The sequence below is a fragment of the Diaphorina citri genome, unplaced genomic scaffold (genome assembly GCF_000475195.1).
Source record: "Diaphorina citri unplaced genomic scaffold, Diaci psyllid genome assembly version 1.1 scaffold2476, whole genome shotgun sequence".
NCBI lineage: Eukaryota > Metazoa > Arthropoda > Insecta > Hemiptera > Psyllidae > Diaphorina > Diaphorina citri.
The window spans coordinates 4,637-18,913 of record NW_007379897.1 but is presented as its reverse complement, the minus strand read 5'-3'; the positions used below and the strand labels follow the sequence as shown (position 1 = coordinate 18,913).

The following is a 14,277-nucleotide window of genomic DNA, read 5'->3' as shown; positions in this document are numbered from 1 at the left end:
TACATTAATAGAACATTAGGGGTAGTATTTATCGGTAGGTATTTTATTAATACGAGTAATTTCCCTAAGAAATCAGATAAAATAAAACCTGCGATATAAATATTATAACCTGAATTGTTGGGAATTACATTTGACAGAAGTATCATATCAACTAAAGAACTTGAGACCTTGGCATCTCCAATAGTTGATATCTTGGAAATTGGCGTCTCCACTAACACCCAGTTCTTACTTGTAAATATTTGAGAAAAGTGGTGTCGGAATTGTCAAGAGAGTGAAAGTTCAAAGGTCAAAGAACTGAATGACGTTATCCAAGGAGTAATTAGAATTCAGAATAGATTCTAGCTGAGGGAGTTTGCCTTTCACATTCACGCCTTTATGTTTATGCCAATCCAAGTATAAATTCATCACAGCTTCTGTAACAGACAAGCATTTTGAAATGGTAACCTTACACTCCGCATAAAGGTCCAAGACAGTAGTACCCAACCTTTTCTCCACCGATTTTAATACCTTATAACTTATATGAAGGAAAGGCTAAAGTTCGCAAAGGGTAATATCAACTCCTTGAAAACGGTGCGGTAATACAATTGCCAATTTGCTAATTCACTCTTTTTACTTTCTGTTACATTATGTACCTATAGAGAACTTATACCTACAATAGAATGGAAAATTGAAGATTATTTGAATCGGTCCTAATTTTCAAATCAGGAAATGGGTGAAAATGTCTGTTGGTGTTGTTGTTTTCCCCCCCACCGCGCCGCACAGCTGTAAGAAACCACTTACTACAAAGATGTTTGAAAAGGTTCGTCTGTTTCTTGTACTGCTGCTTGATATTCTTCTCATCCCTCAGTATCTGCTGATACTCCGGTATGAGCGTGTCACATCCAGCGTCTAATGTTTGAATATCGAGCAGTGCAATCAGCAAGTCGTATTTCGCCTGCAGATCGATATGTTCTTGAAGTTTGGGATCGATCAGTTTTAACGTGGAAACGACTGTGCTTTCGTGGAACTCTGAAACATGTGAATGAATCTTCATTGTGCGCCGGAACACCACATGACACAAATCACCTCTTTAATTGCCCGGCTAAACCAACCACTCTTACCCCGATAGACCTCTGGGAGAACCCAATGCAAGCTACCGCCTTTCTCGATCTCATTCCAACCCTGGAATCTGTTGGAGATGTTGACTGATCTGCTGTCACTGCTACAACAACAACTTATTAGCCAAAGTCCATTTTGGGCATTCGCTTTGGGACAAAGTAAGGATTTTCCGCCTTAACCCTCAATATGGTAAAAAAAAGCTGAACACTATAATAGCTAAAGATAATTAACTTATACGGAATCGATCGAACAATTACACGTATTTATCAGCAAAATTTACTTTAGTTCGATCTGTTTCGTCAGCCCTCTTTAGCTACATTAGACGCATGTGGTCTGTGTCGTAGCATGCCCATCCCGTATAAAAAGACCATTTTACTTACTGAGATATCTGATACAGGGTGACATCCCCATGCATGCTACCAACAAGCAGCAAATCCCCAGTTACGCCGCCATCATTATTGAACAAATGTAAACACGTAGGTACGCCACCAAGCGGAATAGTCTGAGTAACTTCGGACCTTCTCAGAACTTTCAGCGTTTTGTCTTGGCACGCTACGATAGGAATGAGGAACATCAGCTGAAAAGTGAACCAGAAATGCCAATTAGTAAATATTTAAGCTGAAAATGAATCCAGAAATACTTATCAGGAACGACAAATCCATTGTACACATACCTTGAGTGAGTTAAGTGCGATGATTCCAGTGATGACGTCCGGACACACATAACTACTTCCATCCTTACAGTCGTGGAAATGAGTAAGCACATGATCTCCTGCTATCAATAGGTCACTCCCACTTACATGCCTGAGGAAGTAAGGAAGCATTGGGTTTTGTTAGAATTTAACTTGGTGTGGCCCAGCTTTTGGACCTTCACGGCCTGTATGACCGGATTATAAGTTGACCTCCCTGAAATAAAGTGGGTTTTGGCAATCCAATCGATTGTCATTTAATTAAGGGACTGACCTAATGCTCAAATCGAACTTTATTAAAGAGATATCCTCTTAGAAGGTTCTATAGTATTCGGAAGGTTCTATATTTATTGTAAAGCCTATATGTATACTCTTAAAAATTACGCCCGGGTGGGTAACAGTAGAAAGTAGGTATTCAGAATATACCTTGTCAGAAAACAAAACAAAATATACCTTGTAAAACAGAATAAACCTTGTCTAGACTGCCAGCACAGGGACTGTAAAGTCCCTTTATTCTCGCAGTCTAAACAAGTTTGACTGGTAATAAATCACATATGTGTAACATTTTTAAAGAAAAACAACAAGACCTGTTGTAGATGCATCTAATTTAGCCTACGGAAGTTCTATTGAGAACAAAAATTGTTGACATCTACATAATGTACGTAAATTAATAGACTATCAGGTTTAAATCCCTTGATCCAAATTTTCCTGTTCTTTAGTTAGAACATTTGAACCAAAAACAAAATATACCTTGTAAAACAGAATAAACCTTGTCTAGACTGCCAGCACAGGGACTGTAAAGTCCCTTTATTCTCGCAGTCTAAAGAAGTTTGACTGGTAATAAATCACTTATGTATAACATTTTTAAAGAAAAACAACAAGACCTGTTGTAGATGCATCTAATTTAGCCTACGGAACTTATAATGAGAACAAAAATTGTTGATATCTACATAATGTAGGTAAATTAATAGACTATCAGGTTTAAATCCCTTGATCCAAATTTTCCTGTTCTTTAGTTAGAACGTTTGAACCAAAATTCTAAATTCATTAGAACCTTTGAACCAAAATTCCAAATTCATTAGTTAGAGTTGGAACCTTTGAAAAAAAAATTAATTCATTAGAAACGTTGGACTAAAATTCCAATTTATTTTGAACTAAATTTCTAATTAATTCCCTCACTGAAGAACATGTTATGATATTGAAATAACCTGGGGGTTCATTTGGTTCAACAAGGAAAACTCATTGATCTAACCAACCATGATATTGGAAAATTCATGAGGCGAAAGTTAAAGCCCTTCTATGACACTTAAAGAGGAGTTTTTTAGGCCTGAATTCCACCGTCTACTTTAGTCATTTAAATAGTCATTTATAATAACCTGGGGGTTCATTTGGTTCAACAAGGAAAACTCATTGATCTAACCAACCATGATATTGGAAAATTCATGAGGCGAAAGTTAAGCCCTTCTATGACACTTAAAGAAGAGTTTTTTAGGCCTGAATTCCGTCTACTTTAGTCATTTAATATTAGTAATTTAAATACCCATTTATTTTTTTAATTTATTTGATAACTTAACACCCATTTCTCACGTCTGGGGTGAGTAGATCTAGTTAAATCAATAGGTAAGAGCCAAAAGCTTAGGGGACATTTACCTTTTATAGCCTAGGTCTAATTGCCTAATTTTTAGAACAGTGAAAATCACATCTTTCAAGAAAAGATGGTGAGGACTTTCACCTCTGGAAAAAACTAAACGATATTTGAAATGTAAAGAGTTAACGGATTTAGAAAATGACGAAACGAAGGTCTACAGAAAATGAACACACGGGATTTATTGTGACTTGAGGTAAAAACGGGTAGAAATTAACAGTTTGATTGTTCGCGAGAAATTAGACTTTAATACAGGGAAAAAACGTTTAGAGAAAAAACACCAGGATATTTTACCCCGAAGAAAAACACTTTTTTTTATATATATAAAAACTGAATTTTAAAAAAATAAATTAGAACACGAAACACACGGGGAAATAAAACTCGGAAATGAAACAAGAACTGTTTGGGAATTTTATCGCTTTGTACAAATAAAATTTATTCAAAAGGAAAAAATAATGAAATAAAAACATCAGACTTTTTGTCGAAAAAAATTGTGTCTCTCGCGTGAGCCTGTTTGGGAATTTTATCGCTTTGTACAAATAAAATTTATTCAAAAGGAAAAAATAATGAAATAAAAACATCAGACTTTTTGTCGAAATAAAATTGTGTCTCTCGCGTGAGTTTCAGGTTTTTGCCATGATATGTCCCGAAAGGTTTCATAATATGAAATTTAATCGATCGAAACAGCTTTGAGAAACATTCTGTACCTTATACATTCCAACATGTTACGTAGGAGGGGGTGGGGGAGACATGGGGAGGAGGGGGTGAGGAGGAATTTTCCGAGTTTTCCTCTTCCTTGTATTGTTGTACAAGTGGCGCGGCCTAGCGGAATTTTCCGAAAGTATATGTTGCATTCTTTTAAGCCCGGTTTACACGCTACAATTTTTATGAGATCGAACGATAAATAGCACGTTTTGACGGGTACTTATAGTACAGAAATTTTCCAGTTTCACGGACCTACACGTGATTGATTTATCAAACAATCTGAACTTGAGAAAAATCGTAACGTGTGTACGTACAGGCTTTAGGCTGAGAAAAATGGTTCAAAATGTCGACTGACTACTATATTGTTGCCTTTCTTTTGCCACTGCCAGCTCTAGACTGTCTATCTCCATTCTGAAAGAAACATAACACCGGATCCATTTGACATTTTATGTAGGACTAGAAAAGTGTAAAGAGTGGGTTATAAAAAAGAATCAGGTACTCTTGTTAGTGGAATACTCAGTCAATGAGTCAAATCCGAACTCCCCATGCTTATAAAATTATTTTTTAGAACTCACTTAACACAGACGAAAGTCCATAACGTTGGGGTATATCCACTAAAATACAAATCACAATGTCATAATATATTCTTATTAAATTGTAACGTTAGTTGATGTCATTGTAAAGAACAAAATAAAATTACATTCTTTGGAAAAAAAAAAAAAATGTACATATGTATCTCTGTGTAAGGCGTGTTACAACATTAACTACCTGACTAGTCAGTATTGTAAACACAGGTTGGATTCCAGTGAAATTCAATAACATGAAATGGTCTCTGTATTTCTGGGTCTTCATGTCGGTCTTCGGACGTAAAAAAGGTACAAAACTGTATTATTTGACTCACTTGAGTTTGGAAATCCTGATCTTATCATCTGTGGCTGGGCTAATGTTGGCATTCAGTTCTGTGCTTTGCTTATCAATAGACTCCGTAGTTAAACCAAACAGCCAACCTGGAACATCACCAAGATATTGTTCATAAAATGTTACCTTTATCCTTAGTAGTTCGTATTAATATAGAATTATTAAAACTTGTTCGCCTCTTAACATCTAGGCTGCGCTCTTGAAAGAACTTTACAACTATAATAGTTATGTCAGGTTTTTAAAGACTTTTTCTCCTGTAATATTACGTCACATTTGCGAAGTAAGGCTTTTCAAAAGGTTCAAAAAGGTAAGAATGCCCCAAAAAAGTAGACGCTTTAAAAAGGCAATCTCTCCCACTTAACAGAACTTTTCGAATGCCCAAGTCAGTCAACTGATCCTGACCCAGCATCCCGCTGGACCAATCCTGTGGAAGCTGCTATATTCCTTGGTCTGAACATGGAGTAGCCGCCAACAACCTAACAGAACATTATTTCTTACCGTTTATATGATTATGGATACATATAAACGGTAAGAAATAATGTTAATACATAGGATGTCAGTATCTGCTGATACTCCGGTATGAGCGTGTCACATCCAGCGTCTAATGTTTGAATATCGAGCAGTGCAATCAGCAAGTCGTATTTTGCCTGCAGATCGATATGTTCTTGAAGTTTGGGATCGATCAGTTTTAACGTGGAAATGACTGTGCTTTCGTGGAACTCTGAAACATATGAAACTACTTATTAGCCAAAGTCCCTTTTGGGCATTCACTTTGGGACAAAGTTAGTAAGGATTTTCCCCCTTAACCCTTCATAGTAAAAAAAGCTGAACACTATATTAGCTAAAAAATAATGATAATAATTATAATAACTTATACGTGTGAGAAATCGGAAAATTACACGTATTTATCAGCAAAATTTACTTTAGGAATGATCTGTTTCGTCAACGCTCTTTATTCAGAATAGAAACAGAATTTATAGAGCGCAGATCGCACAATTCGGTTTAAAAATATGAGAAGAGAGACTCACGCTGTTGTATATCAAACTTGGATTTCTTCTTGGTGGCGCTCTTAGTGATGAAATCCTGAAGTATGGACACAGAACTAACGCTATCTGACGTCACACTGATGAAACCTTTGCTGGAAATACAGAAAACAATGTCTGGTGACTTACTGACTTTTGTCAGTAATTTGCTATGGAGAATACAGAATTTCGGACCCGTAACCATGGAATGCAATCCCGTCGCTTGAGTCAGTTGGGTCTTTAGTTCAAATAGTAAATGGACCCCTAGGTATGCCCCAAATTAGAAAGCAAACCTTAAATGAGTAGGTAAAAATGTGCCTGTCAGTATTTCATAAAATGTCTCGAATTTAGCTAAGCAGTAATCATTTTCGCCAACCTAGTTAGCTTGGAGGTTAGCGCACCTGCCCGGGGCGGACTTTAACCTAAACAGATAAGGTTCGTTCTCGGAACGGCTATCCTGTACTTCTTCTCTCGTCCATTTTGGGGCGATAATGCGTCACTAGTCACAGTTCCCTCTACCAATTCTCATGAAAAATCATCTTCATCAGTAAAGAAATCCGTGCTACAGAAACAAATATCGACATTTAAAAATTAAATAATAATAGTAATAATAATCTTAACCACCTTTCTTGTTTAGGCAGATCGGATACGAAACTTTTACAACTTCAACTCATAGAATAAAACTTTCCTAGCAGGTTGCCCGTACTTCGCCAAGGAATATGGATCACAACTCGAGATCGGTTTTGATTTCGGCAAAATCACCTGTTATTTCACCACATCTAGAATTCTAGAGCATCTTAGGAATGTTCCTACCAAATTTCAGCTTTTCAGTGTTGAGGTTCTGGAGATTGAGCGATCAGTGTGTGAATGATTGAATGGATCTCTCTCTTAAATCTTCTTTTACTGCACCTTATCCCTATCTTATTTGGGCTCTTGCTTTTATAAACATAATAGTAAAGATAATTAATTTAGTAGGTAGTAAACATCAGATAAGATAAAAGTTGAACACCCTGTTTTGTGAGATGAGTGTTTCACCGCCGTATATTTCGGAGCAATGAAACAACTGCTACATTAGGGTGGGGATAAAAAAAGTGACCACAGTGGAATATTTTGGATTAGGAAAAATTTCCATTTCACATAAATAAAATACCCCTATTTATGACAAGCATTAATGCTTGACTACTTCTTGTTCTTCTTCTTTTTCTTCACCTTTTCCCGTGTACAGACGGGGTCGGCGTTTTTCGTCAACCTCTCAAATCAGCCCTAAAGTTATTATTTTAGATTAGATTCATATAAGCTTAACTCAACCTGCGGGCTGTAAGTCCCTTCACCTAAACCTTGGATTTTTTATTTATTTATTAACTATCAAGCTACTAGAAGTGATGTTTTAAGTTATAATATTGTTTTAAGTTATAATGTACCTATGAAGTTAGCCTTTTTGAGTGAGAAAAATTTAACAGGGAATGAGGTACACAATAGGGCTGCCTGGAAGGGACTGATAAGAAACACCAACCCTATATTATAAGTAGAAAAAGGCTAGGAAGAAGAAAAACCTACCTACCAAATTCAATTAAATTTGAATTATTGTATGAAAACGCCAAGGTACACAGTGCTTTGGAACACATTAGCTTACCCAATTTAATTTATTTACATTTTTGTTAATTAAACTCTTCTCACTAACCGTTTCAAATCAACACGCTTATGTTCTTCATCCGAGGACTCTGTGGCTTCTCCGTCACTTGAATCTGACCATACAGGTTTCTCATACTCAAGCAAGCGGTCCAAGAGAAATGATTTGTCCCGTGAAGCCTTGAGTAACTTCCTCTGACTGCTTTTGAGAACACTTTGGAAACACTCATTTTCCTGAAAGATAAACAACAGAGTCATTTTAGTATTTCATGCTAAATTTACTTATATTGACAACAATTTCATTTAATTTAAAATTGTTTTAGGACTTTTAGGTAAGCTGGCAGCCCCTGGGCCCCTGAAAGTCCCTGTAGGACCTTTATTAGCCCAGGAGGTCCCACACTGCAAACATCTGTGTGGGTGATTTTGAATAAATAAATATCTAAAATCAACACGTTTATGTTCTTCATCCGAGGACTCTGTGGCTTCTCCGTCACTTGAATCTGACCATACAGGTTTCTCATACTCAAGCAAGCGGTCCAAGAGAAATGATTTGTCCCGTGAAGCCTTGAGTAACTTCCTCTGACTGCTTTTGAGAACACTTTGGAAACACTCATTTTCCTGAAAGATAAACAACAGAGTCATTTTAGTATTTCATGCTAAATTTACTTATATTGACAACAATTTCATTTAATTTAAAATTGTTTTAGGACTTTTAGGTAAGCTGGCAGCCCCTGGGCCCCTGTAAGTCCCTGTAGGACCTTTATTAGCCCAGGAGGTCCCACACTGCAAACATCTGTGTGGGTGATTTTGAATAAATAAATATCTAAATATTCATTTCTTGTACCTATGTAGATACTTACGGTGATAAGGGCTTTCAGCTTCCTCTTGAGAGTTTTATATTGAGCCTTGTAGTCAATGTACTCGTCTGAGCTGCTATCATTATCATCTTCATTCATGACCATGATTCACTTTGGGCTGATTGAGTAGTTACTGGTAATAAAATTAACAAATAATATAAGTAAAAAAAAAAAAACAGTGGTGAACTGGATAGGGGTAGGTAGGTAGGTAGATACCTACTCCTTATTGGACTCACGAGGGCTTTTTCTTGTCAAAAAATAATAAGAAAGGTACTTGAACATTTGTAAGAGATTTCAGTTTGCAAAATAAGTAGGTAGCTAAAGGGAAATAATAATAAGGTAGATACCTACTCACTATTGGACTCACGAGGGCTTTTTCCTGTCAAATAATAATAATAATAAAGGTACTTGAACATTTGTAAGAGATTTCAGTTTGCAAAATAAGTAGGTAGGTAAAGGGAAATAATAAGAATAACTGACTGATCGTTTTCAAAAGCTCTAGAGTGTAGACTTGGAATCAATAAATCAGCTGATTGGTAATTATAATTATAAACAAACAAAGTAGTCATTTGTCATTTCAAAACTTCATGTTAACTTCATGACTATCAGTGATTTATAAATTCTACCTGAAGTGAGAAATTTATACATCATATTCATCTATTGTACATCTAAAGGACTTTTTGCTACTTTGAGTGATAGTTTAAAGGTGAGTAAGAGATAAGTTCTAATCTTCTTGGGCAACACAACTAAAGATTTCATAATAAGCTTTCGATCTATGGACAATAGTGTCATGAAGTTTCAATCAATGAAATGTCAAATGGACCCCCCCTCCCTAAGAATTAAATAAATGTTCTTCATTCTTTTAATACTGATAATGGATAATTTTTGTTGTTGTATGATCGTCATTCTTTTTACAATTTCTGAAAAAATATCTGTATGTTTTGTCATGTAGCCCTATAAAAAACTGCTTATTCTGGACCAAAAAAGGGGACAAAGGACTGCACCTTAAGATGCACCATGTTCTTCATTCTTTTAATACTGATAATGGATAATTTTTGTTGTTGTATGATTGTCATTCTTTTTACAATTTCTGAAAAAATGTCTGATGTTTTGTCATGTAGCCCTATAAAAAACTGCTTATTCTGGACCAAAAAAGGGGACAAAGGACTGCACCTAAAGATGCACGTTGATCAATCATAGAATGCTTATTGGTTATCGGAAATTTGAGGCCGACCGCCAACTGTCAAAACAGGGGTTGTCTCTATAACTGAAAATAGCGAGTTCAGGGTCTTATCCCTGTAATTTTAATGATATAGAATGTTGCTTTACTGAAATTCAGAAGAAAAACCTTTGAAAACTTACCAGAAAGTGGGCTTTTCGGGTTTTTCTTCAAAAAAATTTAAATTAAATTTTCTAACTTCCAGTTTGGGAATTTGAAATTTCCCTCCCAAATTTCCAAAACGAAGTGCTGCCGGCAGATGACGCATGACGGCAACATGCATAAGTTGCCGACGTTAAGTACTTTTTTTGGCGGGCTTTTAAAAAAATCCATATTGGGCCAAAAACGTTCGCTTTGAAAGTTGTACAAATGTACACTTGACTGCGATTTTTATCAACAGGAAACTATCTACTTACACAGTTAAATACTGTGCTACTTTAGGAAAAAAAAGACCATTTTTTTTACATACAAAATCGAAATATTTACAATTTGTTGTATTTACACTAATTTACAGTATGTAATAAATATCATTATTTCTAGAAAACCTTACATTAGCTCATCTTAGTAATGGAATAAAAGCAAGTAAAGTACCTACCCGTAACCTTTCAAGGTGGTTGGAACAAACATTTGAAGTTGAACACACCTTCTTGAAAGTTCAAGATAGAATGTAAAAAAGAAGCCAGCCTTATTAGTTTGGCGGGTAGCGGCGCGCTTGCCACTTAGAAAAGCGCTATGTTTCGGGTTCGATTCCCACCCGGGGTGAACTTATTCCTAAACACATAAGGTGTGTTTCCAGGACCACTGGGTTTCGCCCATCTCAGTGGCGTAGTAGTCAAGACGCTTGCCTGGTAAACAGGAGGGCGTGGGTTCGATCCCAGCCGAGGCATGGAATTTTATCCTCATTTATTTGAGAATTTGACTACTAATGGAGCTCTAAGGGTTAGGTGGTAGAGAACGCCTCCGGCGTTAACCTCGCCTAGTGGTTAGCTTCCATTCAAGAGTTCATTATTAAATCCCACCAAGAAAAAAACCCCCATCGAGTTGATCCTGGTTTTTATCCTTATCCCAGAGGCCGAGGTCCTGGGATCATATCCTCCACATTATCCTCTAGAAATGAAGCTGTGCTTACTCCATCATACACTTCATTGCTCTCGCTGAAACAATTGCATCCTTGGTGAATACTTTGTCCTTTCCATTATTTTTCTTTTTCCTCCCAATTATAGCACCCCATATTACGAACAAAATACTGGCTCTCAAGTAGCACTGAATTCCAAACATTTGTTTGTTCATAATTGACTTCAGTGACTTGAGAACGAGAATTTTTATTCATAAGTTCGGGCGTTTAATGAGTTAGATTTAGATCCTAAAGATTCTAACTAACTCCCCATACCCACAGGTAGGTATAGGATAGGCTATAGGGAGTTACTTAGTTGAAGAGCAGAGTGGGTTAAATGTTCTAGAATCTGACTCATTGACTGAGTAGTCCACTGAAAAGAGTAGTTCTTTTTTTGAACTCTCTAACAAATTAGGAACGACCGACATTTATGACAAGCATTAATGCTTAACTTCTTCTTCTTCTTCTTTTTCTTCACCTTTTCCCGTGTACAAACGGGGTCGGCGTTTTTCGTCAGCCTCTCAAATCAGCCCTATCTAGGGTGATTGCTTTGGGCTGACATTTGATTTAGGCTACAAATTTTATGAGTGGATGCCCTGCGCACTCAACCTTCGCTATTGATATAGCATAAGGAAATTTGGACTAGTCTATTCCGAGTCCCTATTTATAGTCCCCTAGATAGACGCTGATCTACTCTCTGTTTATAGTCCCTCAGCCAGACAGAAGCATTAATGCTTAACATAGAGAAAATTAAATTTATATTTCACTTACCTATCAAGTGAGGGTTCAGCATGGAACATCTCCGGTCTAGCCCCAGGACCCCAAACTGTAGAAGCAATAACCTAACCCAACAGCCCGAGCCTATCATAACCCGGTACATAACCACGACGTTAATATTGAAATTTGATTTCGACGATTGTCACAAGAAATCCTGCGGGGCCGATGGTCCAAACAGTGATGTAGGGGGGGTCCCCCTCTAGAAACGGCCCTGCAACCTACTCGACCCCTGGTTTTCTTTCTCCCCCCAGGGACATATTCTCCGTCTACCGAGACCAAGCAGCATCCACCGCGCTCCATTGTCTTCTCAAATGCTACGCCCTCTCCCTGAAAGACAAAATAGACGTAGTCTACGCCATCGAGTCTCGAGGCTTTCTATTCGGTCCGTACATTGGACAGGTGCTAGATATCCCATTCGTACCTATCAGGAAGAAGGGAAAACTCCCGGGTGTGGTGGAGCGATTGGAATATGGGCTGGAGTATGGAACGGTGAGTTCATCTACGCTATCGAGTCTCGAGGCTTTCTATTCGGTCCGTACATTGGACAGGTGCTGGATATCCCATTCGTACCTATCAGGAAGAAGGGCAAGCTTCCGGGAGTGGTGGAGCGATTGGAATATGGGCTGGAGTATGGAACGGTGAGTTCAACCAGTCAAATCTCAAATTCTTTGTGGTAACGCAGAGCTTCTTCACAACTTTTGTGGACATCACAACATTACTAAGTGCCTCCTTTGCAATCAATTTTCATATTTCAATTATCTTTTAACACTGGTAATGCCGCCACTGGTCGAGTTCAATCAGTCAAGTCTCAAATTCTTTGTGGTAACGCAGAGCTTCTTCACAACTTTTGTGGATATCACAACATTACTAAGTGCCTCCTTTGCTATTAAATCTAATTCAATAATCTTTTTACCCCCCCCCCCCCCCTCGGGAGTCGAACCCGGCCTAGTGTGATACCCACTCGGCCACTGGAACGGTGAGTTTATGGCTGGATTACGATTGCTCCAGTTTCTACTTAAAAAGAAAAGAGAGTTTCACCGCCGTTTTTATTTCATAAAAAGGAAACAGCTGCTACATTATTGTCATGTGATCCGTGTCATAGCATGTCCATCTCGTAGAATGTCCCTCTTCGGAAGGGCGATAAGAACATTAGAACCCGAACACCACACGTGTGTAACCCATTGAAATATTTGGTAGGAACCAACTCAGGACCTTCTGCATGGCAAGCGAACGTGTTACCAAACCCCCCTAAAATTCTAGATACCTATCTGACAGGATCATGACTCCAGGCACAGAATCGAAACCCCCCCCCCTCTCGGGAGTCGAACCCGGCCTAGTGTGATACCCACTCGGCCACTGGAACGGTGATTTTATGGCTGGATTACGATTGTTTCTACTTAAAAAGAAAAGAGTTTCACCATCGTTTTTATTTCATAAAAATGAAACAGCTGCTACATTATTGTCATGTGATCCGTGTCGTAGCATGTCCATCCTGTAGAATGTCCCTCTTCGGAAGGGCGATAAGAACACCAGAACCCGAACACCACACGTGTGTAACCCATTGAAATGTTTGGTAGGAACCAACTCAGGACCTTCTGCATGGCAAGCGAACGCGTTACCATTGGGCTAATCAAACCCCCCTAAAATTCTAGATACCTATCTGACAGGATCATATCTTGTTTCAGGACTGCATAGAAGTTCAAAAGGACGGAGGCAAAGCAGGCAAGAAAGCTCTTATTGTGGATGACCTCATAGCTACTGGGGGTAAGCACATAACATTGGGATCAATAGAGTTTGATAGAGGGATGATAATAGGAGGGCAGCATAAGAGAAAGCCATCCGCCTACCGAACGAACCTTTTCTGTTTAGGATAAAGTTCGCCCCCGACGGAAATCGAACTCGCGACCTAGCGCTTACAAGACTGGCGCGCTACCCTCCAAGCTAACTAGGTTAGCATTCCCCATTTTAATGACACCATTATTCTCTTTCCTGCAGGAAGTTTGGCAGCATCCTGTCAACTATTGACCACCCTAGGAGTGGACGTAGTGGAGTGTTTTGCAGTCATGGAGCTTAAAGATTTGAACGGGAGACAGAAAGTTCCATCTAAAGTAGTCAGTTTGCTGGAGTTCTGACCTTGCAAGTTGTCAGCCTACTGGAGTTATGACCTTGCAAGTTGTCAGCCTACTGGAGTTCTGACCTTGCAAATGGTCAGACTACTGGAGTTCTGACCTTGCAAGTTGTCAACCTACTGGAGTTCTGACCTTGCAAGTTGTCAACCTACTGGAGTTCTGATCTTGCAAGTTGTCAGCTTGTTGGAGTTCTGACCTTGCAAGTTGTCAGCCTACTGGAGTTATGACCTTGCAAGTTGTCAGCCTACTGGAGTTCTGACCTTGCAAATGGTCAGACTACTGGAGTTCTGACCTTGCAAGTTGTCAACCTACTGGAGTTCTGATCTTGCAAGTTGTCAGCTTGTTGGAGTTCTGACCTCCTTGCAAGTTGTCAGCCTACTGGCCTTGTAAGTTGTTAGCTTACTGAAATTCTGGAGAGTATTTTTGTTCCTAAATATGGTGGGTGTTAAAATATCAACTTTTTCCTAAAAAACCTC

The 14,277-nt window shown here is 38.3% G+C and overlaps 2 protein-coding genes and 1 long non-coding RNA gene across 4 annotated transcripts; 1 reads left to right on the top strand and 2 right to left on the bottom strand.

Moving 5' to 3' along the window:
- Positions 1 to 6,289, bottom strand: LOC103519000 (Bardet-Biedl syndrome 7 protein homolog). Of its 2 annotated transcripts, XM_026830638.1 has the most exons (4): positions 6,083 to 6,289; positions 5,618 to 5,775; positions 781 to 850; positions 1 to 413 (listed from the first exon to the last, which is right to left on the bottom strand). In XM_026830638.1, the coding sequence occupies exons 1-4, from the start codon at positions 6,279 to 6,281 to the stop codon at positions 280 to 282; spliced, it is 561 nt and encodes a 186-aa protein (XP_026686439.1). In that variant the 5' UTR covers positions 6,282 to 6,289; the 3' UTR covers positions 1 to 279. The 2 variants fall into 2 exon arrangements, with proteins under 2 accessions (XP_026686439.1, XP_026686438.1); XM_026830637.1 differs by lacking the exon at positions 5,618 to 5,775 and having other exon boundaries at positions 250 to 413; positions 781 to 1,008.
- A 4,504-nt stretch (positions 6,290 to 10,793) lies between these two features.
- On the bottom strand, positions 10,794 to 11,721 carry LOC113471466. The gene is made up of 2 exons (XR_003394155.1): positions 11,667 to 11,721; positions 10,794 to 10,935 (listed from the first exon to the last, which is right to left on the bottom strand). It is a non-coding gene; the product is annotated as an uncharacterized LOC113471466 (long non-coding RNA).
- Positions 11,722 to 11,921: 200 nt separating this feature from the next.
- Positions 11,922 to 13,960, top strand: LOC103518999 (adenine phosphoribosyltransferase; the record flags this gene model as incomplete). The annotated part of the gene is made up of 3 exons (XM_017448021.2): positions 11,922 to 12,161; positions 13,358 to 13,436; positions 13,668 to 13,960. Coding segments are annotated over 3 exons (456 nt in total), but the record flags the coding sequence as incomplete, so codon positions are not given.
- Positions 13,961 to 14,277: the final 317 nt, after the last annotated feature.